Source organism: Lynx rufus, unplaced genomic scaffold (genome assembly GCF_022079265.1).
Source record: "Lynx rufus isolate CCGP_SWC_20201006 ecotype Redwood Valley unplaced genomic scaffold, mLynRuf1.p SCAF_27, whole genome shotgun sequence".
NCBI lineage: Eukaryota > Metazoa > Chordata > Mammalia > Carnivora > Felidae > Lynx > Lynx rufus.
Genome location: NW_025814842.1, coordinates 9,823,117 through 9,842,227, shown reverse-complemented (window position 1 = coordinate 9,842,227; position 19,111 = coordinate 9,823,117). Strand labels below are relative to the sequence as shown.

At 45.9% G+C, this 19,111-nt stretch overlaps 1 protein-coding gene across 3 annotated transcripts in view; it reads left to right on the top strand.

Annotated features, from left to right (window-relative positions):
* Positions 1 to 18,288, top strand: part of BAZ1B (bromodomain adjacent to zinc finger domain 1B) — a 73,866-nt gene extending 55,578 nt beyond the window's left edge. The window contains exons 13-20 of one of the 3 annotated variants that reach the window (XM_047089138.1): positions 478 to 660; positions 8,428 to 8,575; positions 9,599 to 9,746; positions 11,915 to 12,030; positions 14,286 to 14,431; positions 15,568 to 15,671; positions 15,999 to 16,371; positions 16,889 to 18,288. In XM_047089138.1, the coding sequence (XP_046945094.1) occupies positions 478 to 660; positions 8,428 to 8,575; positions 9,599 to 9,746; positions 11,915 to 12,030; positions 14,286 to 14,431; positions 15,568 to 15,671; positions 15,999 to 16,356 (1,203 nt within the window). In that variant the 3' untranslated portion in view covers positions 16,357 to 16,371; positions 16,889 to 18,288. Of the gene's footprint in view, positions 1 to 477; positions 661 to 8,427; positions 8,576 to 9,598; positions 9,747 to 11,914; positions 12,031 to 14,285; positions 14,432 to 15,567; positions 15,672 to 15,998 lie in introns of all 3 variants that reach the window. The other 2 variants (XM_047089139.1, XM_047089137.1) reach the window with 2 other exon arrangements.
* The last annotated feature ends 823 nt before the right edge of the window (positions 18,289 to 19,111 follow it).

Genomic DNA, 19,111 nt, shown 5'->3' with positions numbered 1-19,111 from the left:
CTGAGAAGGTAGTGTTCACGTAAGCGCATGCTTTGAATCAAAATGATTTCCTTATCCAGGACGTAAATGAGAGGCTTAGGTGAAAAAGTATGGAAAGCATATTTACCTGGCTTATATAGTTTGTAAGCCGGTGGGTCAGGTAATGTTTATTTTCCTTCTCATTTTCTCTCTGCCTTGAGACTGCAGTTTGTACATAGTAGGTACTCAATTGCTGAGTGAATGAATGACTTCTTGAGTGGAGCAAGTTTCAGCATCCCGTGGGTCCTATTGGCAGGGAAAGTAATAAGTTGCTTTTCAATGTATAAACCACCCACTGAACTGAGGCACCGAGATAAATTCATGCTATGTGACCCATTTGGGGCCCACGTTGATTTTAATTTAGTTGAGTATAGTCTCCTCGCATCTTGGCCTTTCATTCATTCTGGTGTTTCCATCTTGGCCTTTCATTCATTCTGGTGTTTCCATCATTTCCTGTAGGTGATCTCATTAGAGAAACTGAAGGATTTTGGTGAGTGTGTGATTGCCCTACAAGCCAGTGTCATAAAGAAGTTTCTCCAAGGCTTCATGGCTCCCAAACAAAAGAGAAGAAAACTCCAAAGTGAAGATTCAGCAAAGACAGAAGAGGTGGATGAAGAGAAGAAAATGGCAGAGGAAGCAAAGGTATTTTGTTCATGAAGATGCAGTTTCATGACTGTGGAAGAGTGCGGTCTGGTTTTAAAATGGTCTCACCCTGTGATTTTACCTTCTGTAAGCACTGTTCCTGCACCAGTGGTCCATTTTTATCACTTTCACTAAATTTTGTGGTTTTCAGATTCGTCTGTGGAGCAGAGCTGGATAATGGCTCAGAGTGTCCCCAGTCCCTTTTGCCAGAGCTGATTTCTTTTTAAAAGGTGGTAGCAGTTTTTAAGTTTTCAAAAATGGTAGAATACTCGTAATGAGCACTTAGTCATTTTAGCCATTTCTATGCTCTTTGTCAGTTGTGTGTCGAGTACCTACAGTATTATGTAGCCATCTCCCCTATCCATCTCCAGAACCTTTTTACCTTTGCAAGCTGACACTCTGCCCCTTAAAGACTGAACTACCCATTTCACTCTCCCCTCAATCCCTGGCAACCACCACTTTCTTTCTGTGTCTGAATTCAACTAGTCTGAGCACCGTTACATAGAAGTGGAATCATGCTATTTGTCCTTCTGCGACTGGTTTATTTAACTTAGCATAACGTCTTCAAAGCTCATCTGTGTTATATTACGTGCCAGAATTTCCCTTTTAAGACTGAGTAATAGTCCATTCTGTGTATATACCACATTCCATATTCATCCGTCCATGCACACTTGGGTAACTTCCACTTTTTGGCTCTAGTGGGTGATGCTGCTGTGGGCCTTGAGAGCTTGCTGGGAGCCTCTAGCAGGGGAGTGCCACTGTATACCCTTGACTGAAGAATGGTCCTGCTCTATGGGGGAAGGTTCAGGAGGGCTGTACAGTGAGGGAGGAAGGATACACTCAGCTAGCCCACCACATGTGCCAGATCCATCCTGGAGAACTGGCATGACAGATACTGCAGCCGGTGGCCCTCACATCCAGTAATGCTGCTTTAAACACCAGTGTACAGCTATCTGTTCTAGTTCCTACTTTCAGTTCTTTTGGCTGTATACCTAGAAGTAGAATTGCTGCATCATTATAGTAATTCTGGTTAATTTTTTCAAGAACGGTCATGTTTTCCATAGAAGCTGCACCATTTTACATGCCCATCAGCCGTGCACAAGGGCTCTAATTTCTCCGCATTCTTGCCAACACTTGGTATTTTCTGTTTCTTTGGTTGCAGTCATCCTGATGGGTGTGAAGTGATCTCTTGTGGTTTTGATTTGCATTCCCCTAATGATTAGTGATGTTGAGCAATGTTTTTGTTGGCCTTTTGTCTGTCTTCTTGGGGGAAATGTTGCTTTGAGTCCTTTGGCTGCTTTTTAATTGGGTTGTATATTTTTCACTGTTGAGTTATGTAGGTTCTTTATGCGTTCTGGGTATTAATCCTTTATCACATGTGTGATTTGCTAATATATTCTCGCATCCTGTGCGCTGCCTTTTACTTCTCTTGGTGATGTCCATTGATGTGTAAAAGTTTTAAAGTTTGACAAAAATTCACCTTACCTGTTGTTTCTTTTGCTGCTTCTGCTTTTAGTGTCACATCTAGGAAATATTGCCAAATCCAGTGTCAACAAATCCAATGTCCTTCCCCTCTGTTTTCTTCTACAGGTTTTAGAGTTTGAGCTCTTACACTTAAATCTTTGATCCAGGGGCACCTCGGGGGGCTCAGTCAGTTAAGCACCTGACTCTTGATTTCGGCTCAGGTCATGATATCGTGGTTCATGGGTTCGAGCCCCGCGTTGGGCTCTGTGCTGACAGCGTGGAGTCTCTCCCCCTCTCTCTGCCCCTCCCTAGCTTGTGCACACAGGTGTGTGTGCGCGCGTGCTCTCTCTCTCTCTCAAAAAAATTAATAATTAAATGAATTTTTTATTCATATTGAGTTAATTTTTGTAGAGTAAGGGTCTAACCTCAGTTTTTTGCATGTGGATATCCAGTTTTTTTGGTTTTTAAGTTTTAAAAGTAACCTGCTCATTGTAAGTAAATCCAGTGTGAGAGGTACCGTAAAACATGAAACCACTCCTGTCCTGGTGTTGCTCCCCAAGGATATCAGTCTTTAGTACTTTGGTGTGTTTTCTGTATACATATGAAGATAGTTTTATGGCAGTTGTACAGAATGGAGTCATCTGCATAATGTTCTGCGATTTTTCACCCCTCAGCATAACCTCTGTCTGCTTTCAGTCCATATAGATCCACATGACACTGTTTTCTCAGAATCTTAATTCCTTACTGATGAAATGTCTCTGGTTTTTCTTTATTAGAATAATTAGCTCCATTTTTTTGTTTTGTCTATTAGATTTCTGCTTAAGATTACTTAGGAAGAAAAGAATTTGAAAACACTACATGAAGGGAGTGGTCCCAGGCATTATCCCATAGAAGAACACTTTTCCCTGTTTTTGATTTTTCTCCACTCCCTCATTTCCTTCTGTTCACAAACATCTGGTAAAGACTTGCCTTGTGCCAGTCGTGTGGGAAGTCTGGAGGTCATGGTGATGAGTAGAAGCCAGAAGTCCTTGCCCTCAAGGAGTCCCGCTGGCATGGGAAGGATGGTCTTGGTGGCATCCGAGCGCTGATGAGAAAGTGCAGGAGCCAGCCTGCCTGTGAGGGGTACCTAGGGCAAAGCGGGGCCGGAGGAGAGGCCATGTCAGCTGGGTTTTGAAGAATAAGTAGGAGTTAATCCAGTCGTGGAAGGGCACATAGGCTTCGTTAGATTGAGCTGACATTGGCTTTCTCCTCACGGGCCAGCCGGTCCTTGTTTTCCCTCCAAATTGATACAGAACACAGAATGAGTTTATTCTCTAAAGCTCCTCAGGTATTTGTACACTGTTGTCAAGTTACCCTCCGTTTCTTCCTCAGGCCAAGGGTGAAGCATGATAAAAGGATGCTTTTGGGAAGGAGGTAAGCAGAGCAGAGAGCTAAGATTCAGTCCGATAAAGGTTTAACTATTTTTTTTTAATGTTTTTATTTATTTTTGAGAGAGAGAGAGAGAGAGAGAGAGAGACAGACCGCGAGTGGGGAGGGGCAGAGAGGGAGGGAGACACAGAATCTGAAGCAGGCTCCAGGCTCCAAGCTGTCAGCACAGTGCCCGACACGGGGCTCAAACCCATGAACTGTGAGATCTTGGCTTGAGCCGCAGTCAGATGCTTAACAGACTGAGCCACCCAGGCACCCCAATAAAGGTTTAACTGTTAATTCATGACTTAGATTCAAACACTCCACACATGTTGGTATCTTCCTGGGATTTAGTTCCCACTTCTCTGTGTTCTCTTTTGATGGTGGCACGGCATTCAGGTAGGCTTCTAGATGAAGTCTAAGATGTTAGATGGTTAATAGTCTCCTTTGCTAAGTCTTTTCTCATTAGACCTCAGTTTTAGCCTTGCTGAGTACTGCATGGGCTTTATTTTTAACTGTATCCAGAAGAGTCTCTTTCTTAATGTGATGTTCCCTTGACATTTCTTTGCCAGTAACAGTTTCTCATTGCGCAGCAGTAGCTATAGAATTCTTGTCAAAAGTTCTTTTTTAATATTCCTTCCCATAGCAAAGTAACCTCTTTTTAGCTTGTCATATGAGACTTCATTCTTAACTTGATCGGGGAGGAAAATATGAGCGTTTTGCTGGTTTAACCTTGGGGCCCAGACACATGGTACACAAATGGAAAGCATGGAAGAGTTTCTTGGAAAATCAATTAGGTTGCCTACTAAGTAGTTCAACAATGTTCTCCATTAAAATGGCATTATGCCCTGCCTGCAGTTCCCGACCAAAGGTCAGCTTTGCCACAGCTCTGAAATTTTCCACTGCCCTTTGCTTTGAAGGTTTCCACTTAGCACAGGCTAGGGTTTTTCAGCTGGCACTAGGTGGTTGCTTGAACTAATATCAGTCTTTAAAATGGGCTTCAGTTTCCTTACTTATAAAAGTAGATGGTTTCTCGAATCCCTTTTTGTAATAGTTGATGATTTCAGATATTTAATGTTTATTTAATTTTTTTTTTTTGCATTAAGTGGGAAAGCCGTTGTATAAATTGGCAAAATCCTGAGTTCTTTTAGGCTATTTACTTTGGATGCATTTGTCCCTAAACTTGATTATCTATTTTTCCATTTTAAATGTTCTTTTGTGGAAGAATATGGTTGAAAGCCTTGTCATATCCTAGCCAAGATAGGATATTGCCTTTTTACTGTTAGTGAAAGGATTAATGGGAACTTTGCAGGTAAGCTGGCTTCCCCTTGATTCTGTTACATCCACTTCTACCTAGGGACCAATTTTATTTAAACATGCTAGAGATTTGAATTTTCCATCAGAATAATGTGTTTAGCCTCCAGCAGCATTGTAGGACCTAGAGGATTTACTGGATACCACCAGTGTCGAATGTCAAAACTTTGTTGCCACTGTATATCTGTTTTGAAAACAGTGTCTTTAAAAGCACAACAAAAAACCCAGTGTCTTGAATATGGTGTGGGGTTTTTGTTTTAATGTGCTGGACTGTTTGGAAGTTTTTACAGTGACAGGAGAACAGGATGGTCTTTCAAATCTTGAATGCCTAATGTTTTGCCCTCAAAATTAGAGGTTGGTTGGAATGTAGGCTGGTCTAAGTGGATAACTCAGTGGGTTTAACAGGATGCTAGTGATTATCCAGTATCTATGATGTCAAGAGCGCTGGGATTGGGGATCTAGAAATGTGAAGGAGACCTGGCCCCAAATTGCTGAGACTTCGGGCAAAAATAATAAATGAAGATTATACAAATGTGCACATATGTTCATAGCAGTATTATTTATAATAGCCCAAAAATGGAAATACCCCAGATGTCCCTCAACTGATGAATGGATAGACAAAATGTGAATTATCCATTCAGTGGTTATTATTCAGCAGTTAAAATGGAATGAAGTATTGTTATATGCTACGATGTGGATGGACCTAGAAAAATTATGCTCAGTAAAAGAAGTCAGTCACAAAAGGCCACACAAAAGGTATACAGAATGTCCAGAATAAGAGAATCTCTAGACCAAAAGTGAATTAGTGGTTGCCTAGGTCTGGGGAAGTGGTGGGTTAGGGTGGAGGATGTGGAGTGGCTGCTAGTGGGTGCAGGGGTTCTTTCGGGGGTGCTGCAAATGTTCTAGAATTAAGATTATGCCGCTAGTTGTACAGCTCTGCAAATACATGAAAAACCATTGTTTCTTTACAGGTGAACTTGTTAACATAAATTATGTCTCAAGTCTGTATTAAAATGAGGTTAAGTAAGCCTATTTCCAGGATCTTCCAAAATTTTTTTTTTTATTTTAACGAGGCCAGATGTGCTATTGAGCACTCAAATCTTGTAATTCATAGGAAATAGTTTAAAAAAAAAAAAAAAAAGAGGGTACTATATGCTATAATAGGACTCTTGAATGCTCTCGTGCGTCTGTCCACTAGAGGACAGCAAAGCCCATTTGAGCCATTTCTGTCTGTTAGGGCACTCTTTTTAAGGACTGAATCTTTTTTTTTTTTTTTTTAATGTTTACTTATTTTTGAGTGAGAGACCGAACATGAGCGGGGGAGGGGCAGAGAGCGAGGAAGACAGAATCTGAAGCAGGCTTCAGGCTCTGAGCTGTCAGCACCGAGTATGACGCGGGGCTCAAACTCAGGAACTGCATGATCATGACCTGAGCCAAAGTCAGATGCTTAACTGACTGGGCCACCCAGGTGTTCCTGAACCTAAAATTCTTAAATTTGTATTCCATTGAAGGCATGTGGGTTGTTACCATGCTACAAGAATCTGTGTACCATAGGTCAGCTCTCCCTGGCATCATGGGAACAGCCCAGCCCAGCGAGGCAAGCTGCAATTGTGGACTTCACATTTTACTGAGGAGCTCTGAGGAGGGAAGGAAGGAAATTGTACTGTATTTTGAAGGCAGATGTTGAAATTATCTGCAGTGGAAGTTGGAGTAAGGAATGAGCCAGATTCTACTAGAATTTTAGCTGCCCCTTAAATAGACTTTTTGTTGTATTTATATTACGTATTCTTGTTATTCATGAATTGATACACACAGGGCTCTCTGTGGTTCTGTTTCCATAAGAAAGAGAAAGGGCAGCCTTTGTTCCCCACTCTCAAACCTCACACCACAGCTTCAGAAGTAGCTCAACGGTCTTTGTCCCTTGGCAGCTCTATTTTAAAGCCTGTGGGCTTCCAGGATAACTAGCCTTTCCTATAAGATAAAGACTATATTACTTAAAATAGACCTCTGCCTAGGGTAGAGCAGAGATGTGCAGCAGTGGTATTGTTAGTCAGCTAGGCCTGGTAGCCAAGTTGTAAAAGCAGTAGGCATCGCTCCTTGAATTTGAGTTCAGTTACGGCCAGGTTGGCCGGGTTAAGCAATACGATCCCCACAAGGTGGATGACAGTAGGATGACCTAATCTCTCAGCTTCCGGTGTAGCTCCCAAGCTTTCCCTCGTCCATCGCTGCTGTGTTTTCTGACTGTCTGAGAATGATAATCCCTTTAGAGGCATTTGTTTATGCAGATGCTTACCTCATCATTGAGGTAAGAAATGTTTTGAAGATATAAACACCTTTTGATTAATGAAACAGTAATACAAATAAAGGAATTATCCAAAAATGGCATTTCTGGTTTTCCTTAGAATGTATATTTTATAGGAGAGAGGGTTGTGTTTATCATTGAATTTTTTTTTAAGTTTATTTATTTTGAGAGAGGGCACACATGTGTGCTAGTGAGAGAGGGACAGAAGGAGAGGGAGAGCAAGAATCCCAAGCAGGCTCCACACCGTCAGCGCAGAGCCCAATGCAGGCTCAATCTCATGAACCTTAGATCGTGACCTGAGCTGAAATCGAGTCAAGAGTTGGACACTTAACCGACTGAGCCACCCAGGTGCCCCTGTTGTTGAGAGTTTTAACCCCTCCTCCCCCTTCCTAACTGTGTTTTCCCTGGCTTATTCTGAATTAATTTGCATTTTCTGAAGATGGGAAGAGGCAGTGCTTATTATGCTGAGAGTAACTCCCGAGAAGAAGTGAGTCTGAGCCCTGGGCCTCTGAAATTTTCACTTACAAGTTGGTGATAAAGTCAAGAGGAATACTTCAGATCAGTGCATAGTATTTTTTTAAGTGTTGGGGCGCTTGGGTGGCTCAGTCGGTTAAGTGGCTGACTTTGGCTCAGGTCATGATCTCAGTTTGTGGGTTTGGGTCTGCATCGGGCTCTGTGCTGACAGCTCAGAACCTGAAGTCTGCTTCGGATTCTGTCTCCCTCTCTGATCCTCCTCTGCTCACAGTATCTCTCTCCAAAATGAATAAACATTAAAAAAAAATTAAAATATTTTTTAAGTGTTGTAGAATGTTTCATGGAGAGTATTTACTATAATTTCCAGGCCCTGTAAACTGGGGTTGTGGCACATAATGCAGAAACCGATTATCTTGTTGACCAGAGTTGCGGTAGCTACATGACGTCACTGCACGCTTAGCGTGTACACAAGTGTTCGTGCTTTTAAATGACACTCAATCTTTAAGTGGATTTCACTGGAAGAGACAGGTGTCTGATCACCCTCCCCCGCCCCCCATCCCCTGCCTTAATTCTTTATGTAACCTTTGGTAAGTTTTTCCCACTCTTCAGAGCCTTGATTTCTTCTATAAACTAAACGGGTGAGACTGGAAAAGCCCTAGGAGATAAATGTATCCAGCATTCTCTCACCCCTCCACCTGTTCCTGATGCTGTCAGTTCATGCTCTCCGGCAGCATTTCGCCGACAGTCTGCATGTCATGTCCTTGAGGTCGCTGTGGCAGCGCTGACCTGATGTGGTCTCTGTTTAGGTTGCGTCTGCTCTGGAGAAATGGAAGACAGCAATCCGTGAAGCTCAGACTTTTTCCAGAATGCATGTTCTACTTGGGATGCTTGATGCCTGTATCAAGTGGGATATGTCAGCAGAAAATGCTAGATGCAAAGTTTGTCGAAAGAAAGGTATATTTAAATCAGTGTTGTGTGTCTGAGTGTAATAGGGACTGGGGCTTCCATTCCAAAGATATTTCCCCCCCTGAAGATTTCTTTGCACAACTTTCAAGTGTAATGGAACAGAATTTGCCTTTTTCTAGAGATCTGTAAAATGCTGCCCTTTGAAGTAACATGACAGCAAATCAGAGAAAACCCTTTGTTCCTCAGTTTTGAATATAAGAGCGGTTTATCTTGCCAATCTTTAAATTTTCTACAGGGAACAAAATTAACCTACAATTTTAAATCTGAGTTTTTAGTCATCCATGAAGTAAGATATTCTACCAGCAGAGGGCAGTATTTGTGCATTGGGAAGAATACTCAGGTTTGGGCCAACTGTCACAGTCCTTACAGAGCAAGGCGTTTGGGACTCTTTAATGCTTTTAGCTTTCAGAACCCGTGTAAAAGGAACTTAATGACTAATAGCCCTCAAGTGCCTTCTCAGTGGCTGAAGTTATTTTGTGAACTAGGTTAGGATTTAATTCCCTTCCCAAGGATGAAAAGATCCTGTGTAAAACCCATCAGTTGCTCTCAACATTGTTTTAGAATGAATGTTTTAGAGGGAAGTGACCATGTCAGGTTGATTTCATATATTTTGAAACTGAGTGATTTAAGAGAACGATATCAGATGGGTATCGAGGAAGAGGATGGATAGGAAATGTTAATACTTCATGGGGATTTGTTTCTTAGTGGGAGAGGAGCAGTGACATTTCCTGCTCGGACTTGGTATTTGCTGCCACTTTGTAAATGTTTTAACTGTCCTAGATGGAGTTGGATTTGGGGATAGAAGTCAGAAGACCTGAGTGTTAAATTACGAGTAGTGTAGTTATGCTTCATTTCTTCTCAGAAATGACTGCATTTTTTCTAAAAAGGGATAACAGTTTGCTAGACTGTTGGCTCCCCTATGGCGTTAATGGAGGGTGAGTGGCTCTTTGTTACAGCTTGCCAACCATTGCTGTGCTCCCGACAGTGCTCTACAAGTTTATCTCCTTGCAGGTGAGGATGACAAACTGATCTTGTGTGATGAATGTAACAAAGCCTTCCACCTGTTTTGTCTGAGGCCAGCCCTCTATGAGGTGCCAGATGGTGAGTGGCAGTGCCCCGCTTGCCAGCCTGCTACTGCCAGGCGCAACTCCCGTGGCAGGTGAGAATTTCTTCTTTTAAAAACAGATGAAATGGCTGGTTTATAATTAAGCTTTAGTTATTCAAACTGAATTATTCTAAGGAGCTGTAAGTTCATCTTTTGCGTATGGAGCCTGATCATTTAAGGTGTTACAGTAAGAGCTCAAAGGACTCTGATTTCACTTTAGCTTAAGGTTGACATTTCTCATCTTCGTTGTGAGACACGTTCTGTGTCTTCTTGATCCTGCCTAGCAGTATGTCTCCTTTTGCCTTTTACTTCCACTTGGGCCACTTCTTGATTTGCGATCACTTCTGCAACCACCCACCACTAAAAATCCCGAAACTCCTGACCTTCCTTATGCATACCTGTTGTTTTCCTTCCTGATCACGATTACAACTTTGCTGTCAACTTGAAAGTCTTCCTCTCTCTCAATTTCCATGCTCATTTGCCAGACATTATCTGTGTGTCCAGACGTCTTACAAAATCAGTCATCTGCTGTGTACTCTCCATGGTCCCTGCTGTCATTTGGCCCTCCTGTCTCTCTCATCTGGGCTCCTCCAGTGGCTTCTTAATTCCTTACCTCCAATCTTTCCCCCTCTTATTCGTCCAGCTTTTGTGGTGATACCAGAACAGTTTACATAAGGCAGAGATCTGTTCGTGTTACTCTCCTGTTTAAAAACCTTAATTTTTCCACTGCCTCTAGAAGTACAGTCCAAATTCCTGGGCCTAATTTTTGAGATTGTTATAGAATGCTGGTCTTTGTTGTTGTTGTTTATTTATTTTGAGAGAGACAGAGACAGCACAAGTAGGGCAGGGGCAGAGAGAGAAAGAGAGAGGGAATCCCAAGCAGGCTCCACACTGTCAGCACAGAGCCCAATGCAGGGCTGAAACTCATGAAACCGTGAGATCATGACTTGAGCTGAACCCAATAGTTGGACACTTAACTGACTGAGCCCTAGGTGCACCCAGTCTGTGTTAAAAAAAATTTTTTTTTAACATTTATTTATTTTTGAGAACGAGAGAGAGAACATGACCAGGGGAGGGGCAGAGAGAGGAAAAGGAGGCAGAGAATCCAAAGCAGGCTCCAGGCTCCATGCTGACAGCTGAGAGCGTGACGTGGGGTCCCTCCCCGGTCTGTTTTTATGAGCCCTTATTCCCATTTTGTGTGCTTGTTACAGACTGTTCATTGGGTATCCTTGCCTCTGTGTGTTCCTCCTAGCTGGGAATATTCCCTCTCCCCAGTACTGAGGGAACTGCCTATGGCCTACCTAAAATTTCACTTTTTTGAAGTGTTTTTGTATTCGTAAAATTAGTTGTTCCTCCTCTGTGTTCCAAGTGAGCATCCAGTCTCGCGGTCTTTGGTGCATCGTGCCTCCATGATTAGGCTTACAAGTGACTGTCTTCCAGGAGATTGCTGCTGCCCTGAGAGTGGAGGTGGTGCTTTGTTCACCACCCTCACCCCCACAAGGCCGAACACCGGGGCCTTGTAAAGAGGAGATGCCTTCATACTGGCCAAGTTAATCCCGTTGTTTCCCACATTGCAATTGGAGGTTGTGAAAGGGCAGCTTCTGGGTGCTCTGGCTTGGTCTCCGAGAGGGCAGAGCTGTTTGATCCTGACCCCATGTGACAGCGTTACTCAGTTATTTCTCACTCCGCTCCAGCCACACTGAGAGCCGAGTAAGGCACACTCCTCTGAAATGGCGGGGCTTTAGACCAGCTGTTCAGAGCCGGGATTAGCATTGCTTTGATGTCGTGGTCATCTGTAAGCTGTCCCACTCCTGGAACGGGGCCGTCAAGGTGGAGTAACACCTGTCCGGGCTGCTCGTTCGTTCAGTCTGCCCCAAGGTCGGGAGCAACTTTTCATATCTGGAATGTTACGTTACCTGGCTGATTCTGTTGAGACAAAAGAAACAGGTTTTGTGTTGTTTTATGTGAGGAGAGGTGGGGTTGTATTTTGGGCTTGATTTCTGGTGCTGTTGGTGTCTCATCCAAAGCATTTATGGCCTGGTTGGGGAGAGATGCCATTGAAGCTTAGGCTTTCGTTCTGCTTCCCGTGTCCTGGCCTTGTCATCAAACCTGCCTAGTTGGTGAAGAGGAGAAAGCTGCAGGGGTGTGGGAATTCATCCTTCCTCAGGAGCGCTTAGGCCTAGAACCACGGTCCTTCCCTACGTGCTTTTCCCTCCCCACAGGAATTACACTGAAGAGTCTGCCTCTGAGGACAGTGAAGATGATGAGAGCAATGAAGAGGAGGAAGAGGAGGAGGAGGAAGAGGAGGAAGAAGATTATGAGGTGGCTGGTTTGCGATGTAAGTATTCAGTTTGCCTTCATAGTTGACCTCACAGTTTTCCAGGCTGCCTTAGGAAGACTGCGTTGGCAGCGGACTCCCACCCAGCATTGCTCTCACATGTTGTGGCTGTGGGGTGGGTGACTCCACTGCCATGGTTTCAAATGGGTTTTCAAGATGCCATTTAACCACTTTCCTAGTGGGAGGTTGGATCAGCCCTATGGTAGGTCCAGTTGGTCCAAGATTGAGTGGAATTCAAGCCCCCAAGTGTGTTGATGACGAGTCTCCTGATTCAAACCTCTCAGTGTATGGGGACAGTGGGGACAATGGGTAAGGAAGGTCTAGGCCCATTGTCATCTCTTAACGGTTGTTTTAGCCTCTGGTTCAGTGCTGCTGTCAGAGAAGTGATTTTTTTTCTCTGGTTACAGTGATTTTTCTCATTTATGTGGCATGCAGGTCTATTGCTGGTTTTAAAAAGAGAAGACTTGTTTTCTCATGGGTTAGGGTAGTTGTTTGGAAGGTTCAGATCTGTTTCTCACTAGATGCCAGCAGGAGCCAGGGTTGGGGAGGCCTCATCATTTACACTTTACTTCGTTGACTCTCTCACTTCTGTGATGGTCATTTTTCATGAGTCCTTTTCATGATTAAGCCTAAAGTCCTGCAGTCTAGACTTTCAACAGCCTTCTCCTTTGCAAAGTATATACCCTTCCTTGTAGGTTGGTAGAAAAGAGACCACAAGTCAAGATTTTGATGAGCTTTTGAACAGATGATACAGTTCCCAAGATCACAGCACTCTGAACATTCACATCTTGGTATAGAGTCTGAGAAGGTGTTTGGTGTGACCAGTCTTCTGGCAGTGGTGCTGCTAAAACCTTGAGAGGTTTGGGTGTGCCCACCTGCCCCCATCTTCCCAGTCCTGCAGGGCTCTAATTTGAGACCCATTAATTTCTCTCATTCCTATAGGGTTTTTTTTTTTTTTTTTTTTATTCCCCAGGCATAATTTTCCAGTTATCCAGGGTAAGGAGACACGTAGTCCCTTACAGGAAGAGACTTCATCTGCCGGCTAGAGGGTGCAGTTCAGATGCACGGTTGTCTGGGAATAGATTCTGAATGTAACAGTGTACTCATTTGGTTTGTTTTCGGAGTAGTGAATGCTTTCACTTGTGAGTTATCTTCTCTTTCCAAGGAATTGTTCTCTCTCCAGGTTTCTAGGTTCTTGTCTGCCAAAAGGGTCTAGGAAATATTAGTACCTCTGAGGCCTTTGTCTGCTGCACCTTTTAGGCCACCAAAGATGTGTTCCTTAGTACAGCTCGAGGCTCTGGGTTGGTGGCTGTCTCTAGCATTTTGAGTTTCATCCTTGGTGTCAGTTTTTTATTCTCTCTTTCAAGCCTGGTCTTGAGCTTAGAGACCTTAAAATAGCTTATGAAGGGTTATCAAGGTCCAGAAGTGAATGTAAAACACTGTTTATTGATTCTTTGTGTCACTGGACTATGTATACCCCCGTCTCTGTCCACATGTCACCTCCCTGTGTTCAGTGGAGAAGCTTTGAGCTAATCCTTATGGAGCATCGCTCCTGGAGGACATATTGAGAAATGTTGGTTTGTCTGACATTGACCACCTGTTGTAAACCTGAGACACAGGTCATCTTGGGGGTCTTTGTATTCTTTATTGTTCCTTTCGGGGTTGTGGGCAAGGGCTCTTGTGGAAGTGGCCTGGTCCACTGTCTGTGGTTTTTAGAAATGCAAGAAAGCTGGACTAGGGTAAGCCAGAAATTGGATTCGATGAGGGAGACTTTGCATAGGTATCTGCTTTTCTCTGAGAAGGTTGTGGTGAATGTAGGATTCCTTGGGGAACTAGGAAGTGTTCCACGTTCAGAGTCCCCCTCCACATAAGGACGTACGTTGACAGGCTGAGCTGGGGCTGTGGGAATTCCAGGCAGACCTGTTAGCAGACGGCCTCTCCTCCTGGGTGAGTCAGCTCACCACTGACTCGTTCGTTCCCAGGAGTGACTGTGAACAGTGGGGCAGAGAGAGCCGTTCTGAAGAGAGCCTGCCGAAGAGACTCTTAGCAGGTCTTTGGCAGTTGATGAAAGCTATCCGTTCATCTCCTTCTCTACCTTTAAAGTGTCCTGTTAGGTAAGGCAAGAGAGAAACTGTAAGAGCTCCTTACAGCCACAGGGAGCCGTTGCTTTGCTCGACTGGGTGCTCTTCCCATTCCATAGATGTGTTCCCTTCTTCCTCAGCTGTTCGACTCCAAATCCATGTTTTCTATTTCAGTGAGACCTCGAAAGACTGTCAGGGGCAAGCATGGTGTCATCCCTCCTGCAGCGAGGCCAGGACGACGGCCAGGCAAGAAGCCTCATCCTGCTAGGAAGTCTCGGCCGAAGGTACCACCTGTGGATGACGCTGAGGTGGAGGAGCTGGTAAGTGATTTCTCCCCTTCCCTCTAACGCTCCCCCCCTCCCCCGCCAGTGTGCAACAGGTGGAAGCCTCCCCCTGGCGCCCCCCTCCCCAACTTTGCAGGCTGCTGCGTGTGGCAGATGGGTGGGCCTGGAGGCAGCAGGCCCTCCAGGAGCAGCTATGTCCGGCATTCCCCTGCTGTAGCCTGCAGATATCGTCTCCCCTAGTTAATAGGCAGCCTGTGACTTGTTAGGGATTTTAAAATAGTATCCATGTGTCTCCAGTGGCTCAGAGGGGCTGGGTCTCCATTGTGGGAATGTCAGCAATGTTGGAGCCTCATTCACTCTTGAGTCTTTTGCCGACAGTTGTCGTGGAGGGGTGTTACCCTCCCCTCTGCTCCCCCAACCAATGTAATTTTAGTGGTTTTACTTCAGATTTTACTTGTGCTTCCAAGAACAATAAAGAGGCTCTTGAAAATTAACTTATTCTGACAGAGCAAATTGGGGTTGGGGGCATAAAGTGAGCCTCTAGGGAGCTCGGGGGCATTGTGAGATCCTTCTGCTGGCCCGACCCTAACTAACTCTTCAAGCCCGTAGCTCTGACCACTGTGAGCCGCAGCAGTGATAACTCCCTGGAGGGGACACCCGCCGTTTCCTCCTCAGCCACTTAGCTCCCACATGCCTGCAGCAGGAGAGTCTGGGAAAGGAGTCGTGCCTCTCGCTTTTCTTCCCTCAGGCCCTCCACCCCCACAGAGTTAGCCGCCAGTGGTCCCTGTAGCCAGTCCAGCTCTCTGCACTTGCTGTTTTATACCCCTCCATGGTGTGCACATAATCCCAGGTCCATCTGCTCTCAGGCCGCCGTCCTGGTGACAGTGGTGACTAGCTGACCTCCAGCAGGACGGCTGTAATACGGCAACTGCTGCCTGCCCTCTGCTGCTCCCTTTGCAGAGAAGAGGCAAGTGGGCTGATGGGAAGACGCCTGCCCCCTGACTGAGCGCACTCCCTGACTTGAATGTCAGATATTGACTATCTCTGCTCCAAGAAAATGGTTGAACTCCTTTTTTTTTTTTTTTTTTTTTTAAAAACAGATACACACATTTTCTCTTCCGTCCACTCTTCTCTTGGACCTGTAATAACATGCCTCTCTTTTTTGGTGCCAGGTACTCCAGACCAAGCGGAGCTCCCGGAGGCAAAGCCTGGAGTTGCAGAAGTGTGAAGAGATCCTCCACAAGATTGTGAAGTACCGCTTCAGCTGGCCTTTCAGGTGGGCTTTGTGTCTCCAGCACAGGGAAGCAGGACCCACCTTGTGGGTTCTCAGAGCGTGCAGATAGGCAGCTGGCCTGGGGCGTGCTGAGCGGAGGCCGTGGGATCCACCCCGATCCCTTCGTTTAGGACATGTGTGAGTGGTGGAAGAGTTAGCTTCCCAAACTGGTAAGGGAGAGCACTTTGTACAAGGTGGACGCACCTCTTTTCCGCCTGCCAGCTGGCCGATCTCCGCAGGGGCGGGCGTTCTGGGAGCGATGGTTTGATAACAAGGTTTGTGTCTGTTCTCGAGGCTACGTTCACATCTCCGTTTGGTTCTCTTCCACAGGGAGCCGGTGACCAGAGACGAGGCCGAGGATTACTACGATGTCATCACCCACCCCATGGACTTCCAGACAATGCAGAACAAATGTTCCTGTGGGAGCTACCGCTCTGTGCAGGAGTTTCTTACTGACATGAAGCAAGTGTTTACCAATGCTGAGCTCTACAACTGCCGGGGCAGCCATGTGCTAAACTGTATGGTGAAGACAGAACAGTGTCTGGTGGCTCTGTTGCATAAACACCTTCCTGGCCACCCATATGTCCGCAGGAAACGCAAGAAGTTTCCCGATCGGCTTGCTGAAGATGAAGGGGACAGTGAGTCAGAGCCCATTGGACAGTCCAGGGGACGAAGGCAGAAGAAATAGAGAGGCAGGGCCCTGGTAAGGGAGCTGAGGTGGGGGGAATGGAGAGAGCTGGGGAGGGTGAGCGGGGGGGGGGGGGGCGGGAGAGGAAGGCGGACAGGAGTGTGGAAGGGAGGGAGTCACGGGGAGTCCTGAAGTGCCCGTCATCCCGAGCTTCTGCCGCCCTCCCCAGCTCTCCAGAGGGCCCTCCGCACGCAGAGCTCTTTGGAGAACCTGCTCTTGGGTGGTCTCTGCCCAGAGACACGGCGGGTGGTAGACGAGGGCCTTGGCCCTGAAAGTGTCCAGGGAGGGGCTGGGGGTACAGCCCTTGTCGTGAGCCCCTGTCCTTTAACCTTCTTTCCCGGGGTCCCTCTCGCTTTGGCCACCACAACAGTGCCAAGCCTCTGGTCTCTAGGGGAGGGGTTACTGCATTACATAGAAGGATCGGGGGTAATCAGGCCAACTGGGGAGGTGGTGTTGATTTTTTTTAATCTGTATTTACACCCAGTCTTGTTTCTTCAAGCCCGTCCTCTGTGTCTCGCTCCCCCTCCCTCAGGTGACGCTATCAGTGAGTGCCACACCACGTTCTGTATTCACCAGCATCATGAGACACTTGTGCTCCTTTGAGTTGCTCTTGGCAGAGTAAAGGGACACGTCCCGGAGCCATTCCTGAATCTAACCCCTCCCCCTCTTTGTGACCGCTCTCTCCCTGCTCCCACCCGACCCCACCTCACCCCCTCAGAAAAAAAAAAAAAAAAAAACAAAAAAAAAAACTTAAAAAAAAAAAAACTAAAAAAAACCCCACAAAAAACCTAAGGCACTTCACTTAGAGACTGGAGTCCTGCTTATAATCATGCGTATAACCTTTACTTCAATGGGTCTGGCCAGAGGGGTGTTGGAGCCCAGCCCACCCACGTACCAGACAAGCTCTTAGGGGAGAAGAAAAGCAGGAAGAATTTAAATGTTTAATTTTTTTTAATTGACTTTTCTAGTTATTAAAAGTTGCTTGTTTCAGCAGTGATATTGTATAAAGAACATCTTGTAAGATATTTCTGTCATCTTGCTTTGGCACATGTACAGTACAGTTTATATGATAACGTGTTCGCTTTACTTTGCCCCGTCTCCTCCCTCCGCCCATCCTCTCTCCTTCAGAGAAGCTGGGCTGGAGGGTCATCGGGGCAGGTGGTGGGACCTGGGGGGGAAGGGTTGTCCCTCTGCCTGCCCCGACCGCCGATTCTGCCGCCTCCATCTACAGCCCCCACCTCCCGCCTCCCCCCACCGTGTCCCCACGAAGCTGAATCTTGCCGGTCCGCCAGCTGCGCGTGGGGTGGGAGTGGGGGGGTGTGGAGGAGCTCTGCCGGCCCTTCCGCAAGGAGTCTGGCTTTAGTGGCTCTGGTTGGGCGGGACTTCCTAGTCTTCTTTCCCTTTTATGGCAGATTTTGATAAAATGCAAAACAGGGTTTAATTTTCTTTTCTACCAGCTTTGAATTTAGCAAATGCGAGCACCTCAGCTCTTCTGTAACTATTTAAGTTAAGGGAAAACATGTCCACCAAGGGGATTGCAGCTCCTAGAACTTGAGAATAAAGCCTCTTAATACTGAATTTCAAGGTGTGTTCCCTGTCTCGCCCCGCCTACCCTGCCCAGAGACCGGGGGGATTTGCTCCAGTGGCTGCTGGATAGGTTTACTGTCCCTTCTCCCACAGGTTCGGAGTTAGCACTGACGCTACAGTTCCGTGATCCCAGCCACCAACACCTCCCCCTGCCTCTTACCCTAGAGCCAGTCTGTTCTTGTTAACAGTGAGAGAATCCTGTGTTCCCACTTCAGTGACACCTGAATTGTTTGTTGTTTTTTTTTTTTTTTTAATTGTCTTTAAGGAGGAAGGGCCCCGTTCAAGGGTAAACTTGTAATAAATTGGAATTTCAAATAAACATTATGTACTTGTGTTTATAAAGAAGCAGCAGTTCTGGTGAATCTTTCTTTGTGTTTGTGGGGGCGGTAGTGGCACACGTGGCCCCCAGGGCTCTTTCCCGGAGCTGAGAGGACTTCTGACCATCTTTTTAACCACAGGCCACATCCATTTGCATTTCTTTGCTTCCTGGAGAGATTTCTGGTGCCCAGTAATCAGAGTGTGACTTTCAAGCTTCTGGCCTGGTCTCTGAAACCCCCAAAATTGTCATTGGAAATTTCCGGGGGGGGGGGGCGCCTGGGTGGCTCAATTGGTTAAGTGTCTGACTCTTGATTTTGGCTCAGGTCATGATCTCATGGTTTTGTGAGTTCGAGCCCCGCATCAGGCTCTGTGTTCTGACTGCTCAGAGCCTGCTTAGGATTCTCCCTCTCTCCCTGTCTCTGCCCTCATCCCTGCCCCCTGCCCCAACGCGCGCGCGCGCTCTCTCTCTCTCTCTCTCTCTCTCTCTCTCTCTCACAACAAACTTTAAAAACATTTTTCTAGTAATTAGAGACAAATATTTCTAAAGGCTTAGCTAGGAATTTGTATGGGGCTGGAAGAATTAATTTAGGGGTAATTGCTGACATTAAAAAAATTTTTTTTAATGTTTATTTTTGACAGAGACCTTGCATGAGCGGGGGAGGGGCAGAGAGAGAGGGAGACACAGACTCCAAAGCAGGCTCCAGCTCCGAGCTGTCAGCACAGAGCCCGACACGGGCCTCTAACTCACAAGCTGTGAGATCATGACCTTAGCCGAAGTCGGACGCTCAACCAACTGAGCCACCCAGGCATCCCAGACATTTTAAAACACTTCTTTTCCAGGAAAATTTCA